Raw genomic sequence first — 5,969 nt, forward strand, 5'->3', positions numbered from 1 at the left:
TGGGTTTAAATTGTTTTTGCAGCTGGTGAAAAACTGAATTGTATCTCCCCTGCTGACACGCATATATCACTGCGGTGTGCTGTTAGTGCATGAATGTGTTTGTGATATTTGGAGTGGCGATGGTACATCGATTAAATGCCCGTAGCAAGCATATTAAAGAACTATTCCATTAACGTTTGGCTCTTGAGATAAGTTTCGGTTTCCTCTCGTGTTATTATTTGTTTTTGCTCCACCATAGATACCCCCGCCATTTGGCTTACTATAAAAGGTAGTTGGCTAGGACGGTAACCACAGTAATTCTCAGTTCCTGAGTAGTTAAATTGTGTACGTTCGTTTTGAGGAGAAGGCACGGTAAAATATTTTCTTTCACATGTGTATTATATTGGTTATGTGAAGTAGTGAGATGTGTGTTAACCAATTGTTTATTTACATATTTAAAGCTGGTACACATTCCTTACACATTAATTATCTGACGCGTTTATGCAATTATTATGAAATCATTCAGCTGAAGAAATAAATGAACTGTATTTCCACTCATTTACCAACGTTTAATTTTGTATTTTTAAACAAATGTGCATTCATTAAAGGTTATAAACACTATCAACACATTTGTATAGGCTTTCAGTATATGAATTGCAACCTCATATATGCATGTTGAATTATTTTATTTAATTTCTATCGACGGGTCTTCATTAGTATGTTTTTACTATTTTCCATCATATAATTTACGTTAAACTTCTTTAGTATAATCTCATAATAATTTCATACTGATAACGGTGTTTGATTTATCAACCTCATTAATCACTATACTGTCGTCGTTTATTAAATTATAGAAATTTTACAATAATATTGATTGTATGATTCCGATGTAATACCTCTTTTGTAATCGCCTCAATAAAAAATATAAATATTAATCACGTCCAGTAGGTGCGTAAATGATGATTTAATTGTGTTGATATAAACCAATTTTAGAATGAAAATAATCAATTTGCCATCCGAATTGTTATATGCCTTATCATAAAACATTTCTTTAATTTTATGGGCCTAGACAAATAAAAATTTCTTCCGCTAATTTAATTTTATTGTGATATTTCAGTTTGGGACAAACTTTTAGCCCTTTGATAACAGTATATAGACATCAGTTAATCTTCTACCTAAGAGTTTTAACACAATGTTTTACCTCTAATAATTCGTTTTCTTCGCTTTTGTTCGTTTTTCCACTCTACTTTTGAATCTATGGGGCCTACTATTCTTTTGTCTGATGACGTCGTCTTAGTTAGTACTTGTGTTAAGTAAATTTGATTTAATTTGTATTTGATTTAGTTTAATTGTTTATTGGTTAGTTTTAATTCTTTTATTATATTACATACTATTGTCATGTAATTGTAATTAATGGATTTGACATTTTCCATCAATTAATTTTTCAGAATTTCAGTTCAGTTTTTCGCAAGCACTAACAATAGAAACTTTGTATATAATGCTGAGCTAGTTTCTGACCTTGATTCATAAACTGTTTGAATTGAAGTGTTTTATTTATTTAATTCTTTCTCACAGTAAAATGAATATATTGCAATCGAAGCAATACCTGAAGCACGTGTCAAATAACATGTATCAGTTAGTTGGATTTTTTGAGGATTGACCCGCATCTGGGCATCTTTTTTTGCACCGAAGCTAGATATAATATTGATTTTATTAGAAAGAATAGTCATTTTGTGCCTTCACACTGGCGAAGTCCAAATGTGTTATGTTGTGACCAGTTTCTTTCGTGCTAATTTTATTTTTTAAATTCAAATTATATGGATTCCATGTTATTATTTTTCTATGGAAATATGTGTACTCTAAATTAATTCTTTGAAATGACAGTTATCGACATTTACACAGGATTCAAACACTCGAATATCATTTTATGTGATTCAACAAAAAAATGTTGACACATCAGTACGGCACTTATTACAGCATAAGCCATCGCCTTCCATTTTGGATTTCGTCGGGAATGGAACTCGATTTTGTTAGGATTTTATTTATTTGAACGTCTGTTATTTAATTATTCGGTTATTCTTGGATTCTTTTTGGATTTGATTCGTAAAACCAACATTTTTAATAATATTTTTACTTTATTTTTTTTTTGAGAAATATATAATTTGTTAAATTTTACAAAGCTGTTGTCTTCATTATTTTCTTGTTGCGTTTTGTAAGAGCCTAAACGCTACGCTTGTTCAATCTTTACCAGGTTTATCAATGTCTTCCTCATGGTCAATGTTTTTGATTCCCCCCATTTTACCACTTCTGGGTTTGTCGTCTTTGTTGTGCCCTGGGGAGTACATTTGTTTCGTTGCTGTTCATCATGCTGGCTCTTGTTTTAATTGACAAAATTACTGTTTACGTTGTCTCTGTGGTTTTCGGATAGTTTGGGAGGTGCTAAATGTGTATTAATGTTCGTTGCTGATCACACTTTTCTTCTGCAGCTTTTTCGGTGGTTTGTGGATTATATTCTTTTATCCATTTGTCCTAATTAATCTTTCATAAAATGTTCAGTTTGTCATTGTGCTTCAGAAGTATACTATTTTGCCTTGATTCTATATTTTGGTATGTTTCTTGATCAAATTTTAAATTGCTTTGCCAATCTAGTTTCTTCTTCAATTCATTCATAACTTTTTCCATCTATTTTCCGACGTTTAGAGATCATAGTTGCTGTACTTCTGCCAATCTCGTGCATATGTTCAGCGAGACTTTATGTAATAGACTGTCAGTTGAACATAATAATTATTCATTTAAGCTACCTAAGTAGAGTTGTTGTTTCAGATGTAAACCTGATGGAAGGATCCCTTCCTCAACTTTTTTTCAATGATTTCATTTTAGATTGTATCAGATATCTGCAGTACACAATTTGAAATTGTATAAAATGTACGTAAGTCCTTGACTTTTCTTTTATGACAGGTGTACGATGGGAATGATTGGATTTGCTGCTCTTGCTTGCTCATGCGCGTCGCTGGTATTCAGCATAATATCCATTGCGTTGCCATATTGGTTCTATATTGAGAGAAGTTCCGAAGTTTATACAGATAAATCCTACACTGGGCTATGGCGTAGTTGTCGTGATGTTACGATTCTCGGAAAGACGAATTCCCTTTGTGTCAGTTTTAGAGAGGAGGATGGTGAGAAAAAAAGAAAAAGGTGGCATTACATATCCAGAAGCAAATACGTAATCTTAACAGACTTGAATATTTCTTCTTCAATATGTTATACTATGACAAGTATACATTTGCATTGCAATATTGTACCCGTAAACTAAATGCTAGACATTTTAAATGTTTAAATAAGTTCAAAAAAGTAATCTCTCTTATACACATGGAGAGAATAAATGCATAACATAGTTTTAGTATAGTTTTAAATGTTTCTTCAAATTAACCTACTTTGTGCAGGCAGCAATAGCAACAAGAATGAAGACTTTTTCATGAATGTCTGTAAAAGAGAAATATATATATATATATATATATATATATATATATATATATATATATATATATATATATATATATATATATATATATATCGCTAGTTCGACACTACCTTTTTATTAGTTGCTGACTTTTTGAAAGCCACCAGAGCGTTTGAGATCATCGGACTTCTACTTGTTGCGGGCGCAGGACTAGTCGGATTTCTCAAGTTAGTGGTCATGAAGGAGGAAGCAATATTCCCAGTTATTGCTGGAGGTCTAGCCATTGCCGCGGGTAAATGGAAATTATTATTAATACAGACTGCAACGTATGATTCATGTTGATTGTTGTTTCATTTATTGTATATATATCAAAAATTGACACTGTTAATCCCGGCATGTCTCAATATATACTTAGTTATTGCCATTCCATTTAATTTAGCATGCCTATATATGTATATATATATATATATATATATATATATATATATATATATATATATATATATATATATATATATATATATATATATATATATATGTGTGTGTGTGTGTGTGTGTGTGTGTGTGTGTGTGAGTGAGTGAGTGTGTGTGTGTTTGTGTGTGTGTGTGTGTGTGTATGTGTGTGCGTGTGTGCTTGTGTGAATGCATGGACATATGGATGGATGAATCGCAAGGTGAACGAATTATTTGTTTGATATACTTATTTCGATTTCGGCATGTCTTTCTGTGTATATATCCATCTCTTTTACTCCATATCAGTGACGGTCAAAACTAAGCTTCATGTAAACATAAGGCATGAAAGAAACGACCAATGCCATATATAATATAATGCTATTATTTGTTTCATTGCTTTTGTTTCTAAGGATTGATTGTGTTACACAAACATATATGTATGTATATAATTTTCGAAGGATTTAAGAATGGATTGGTCATATCCACTTTGTATGCACTCTTTGGTATATTAACCTTAAGCACACATTCCAAGGCTAAACAGTTATTAGTTATTGTTCTATTATTTTGCAGGTGTTTGCATGATTTTGGGAACGATAATATATGGAGCAAAGGCGAAAGATGCACTATTATTAACAGGGTCTACTTTACACGCTGGATTTGCCCTAGCCATCGTGTCTGGTGTGATTTCATTTACCGCGGGAGGCCTTTTCTTTGCTAGCAGATCTAGTTAAACAATGAAGCAATAATTTTCAAAGACCATCCAAGCGTCCAATGGGGCGTATTTTTTAACACCGCGAAGATTTAAATTTTCACCATGACCATTATGACAAATGTATATTTTCATCTTCTATCTGACATTTTAGCGAGAAAAAGGTTGCAATATTTGAGTTATTTATCTTGTTTGTTACTTGTTATACCCATACACATTGGTCCATTATTAACTTGCGTTGAAAAAACATCGATATCATCAAGCCTTAGATATCAATTTGTCACCTTATCGTGTGAAAAATGTTCCTATTATATTACGCGGATAACTCCTCTCTATGCAGATCTGTACATATGGCAATTAATGTAATTAATAACATATTGTGGTTTAATACATTTTTAACACAACGAAACTGACCCAGTTTTTCTTTAACTTGTGTGCAGTGGCATTTATGGAGGTCACACTAGGTACAAACTCTTTGTGATGTTACAGTCTCTTTTCTAAACTTAGTTATACCTCTCCACATGTTTGTATTCATTGACGGCTTTGCCTCGAATTTATGCATTTAAATATCGATGTACGATGTATAAAATAAGGAAAGACATAAAATGTGAGGTCATTTGGTCTATGACCATGATCTCACGATCTGAACTCGTTTAGCTTTATGTATTTTACACGTTTTATCAAATATTAAATATCAAACATTTTTTTTTTCTTTATAATTTTTGTAATTATATTTTCCTTCTTGTGGATTGCATGCGCGCTATTCCACAGTGTGTACGATTTAAGCTTCTTTATGTAACACAATTATTGTAGACACGAGTATAACGCCCTATTCAAGACATTTTCATTACATTGCCGAATAATAGGCCCTGGAGGGATCAGGGGCAAAATATTCAATCTGTTTGGCCAATCATATACACATTCGACCCTCGGATATAACACTAGCATATTTCTATACTATCCTGGTCAAATCTTTATATAAAATATGACGTACAAGAGTGAATAACCTCGCATTTGTTGTTTTCATTAATGTAGATAAAATTACTTTCATTGCTACACCTTGCTAAAAATGAATGTTTCTACCGGGGTCTTTTTGTTCCACTTACGATTATTCCTATATGATTACGTCACGTGAACGTGGACGTAGCTTTCAGGAAAAGCTGAAACACTCGCAATTTAGAGAAATTCTAGCATTTTCATACAGTCTTCATAAATTCATGATGTTAATTATATCCAACATGATTTATAATTATTCTTTTTTTCAGTCTGAGACAGGCATAGCTGAGCGATATAAAACTCCATATCTACTCCATCAACTCACGTCCATTTGTCTTTTATATATAAATGAAATCCAAGAATCGACCCTTA

General features: G+C 32.1%; 1 protein-coding gene across 1 annotated transcript; it reads left to right on the forward strand.

The window, feature by feature from the left end:
* The first annotated feature begins 204 nt into the window (after window positions 1-204).
* LOC149784216 (uncharacterized) lies at window positions 205-5,696 on the forward strand. The gene is made up of 4 exons (XM_089933237.1): window positions 205-351; window positions 2,938-3,155; window positions 3,582-3,731; window positions 4,463-5,696. Exons 2-4 carry the CDS (start codon window positions 2,945-2,947, stop codon window positions 4,621-4,623), a joined length of 522 nt encoding a protein of 173 aa, XP_089789363.1. The 5' UTR covers window positions 205-351; window positions 2,938-2,944; the 3' UTR covers window positions 4,624-5,696.
* Window positions 5,697-5,969: the final 273 nt, after the last annotated feature.

Source organism: Sinohyriopsis cumingii, chromosome 14 (assembly GCF_028554795.1).
Source record: "Sinohyriopsis cumingii isolate HCF-2022 chromosome 14, ASM2855479v2, whole genome shotgun sequence".
Lineage (NCBI taxonomy): Eukaryota > Metazoa > Mollusca > Bivalvia > Unionida > Unionidae > Sinohyriopsis > Sinohyriopsis cumingii.

Excerpts from the sequence above, each read along its gene's own strand:
- LOC149784216 (XM_089933237.1), top strand. The coding sequence starts at position 2,945 with ATGGGAATGATTGGATTTGCTGCTCTTGCTTGCTCATGCGCGTCGCTG. Across the intron at positions 3,156-3,581 it reads CAGTTTTAGAGAGGAGGATG|TTGCTGACTTTTTGAAAGCC; the intron begins GTGAGAAAAAAA and ends CCTTTTTATTAG. Across the intron at positions 3,732-4,462 it reads AGGTCTAGCCATTGCCGCGG|GTGTTTGCATGATTTTGGGA; the intron begins GTAAATGGAAAT and ends ATTATTTTGCAG.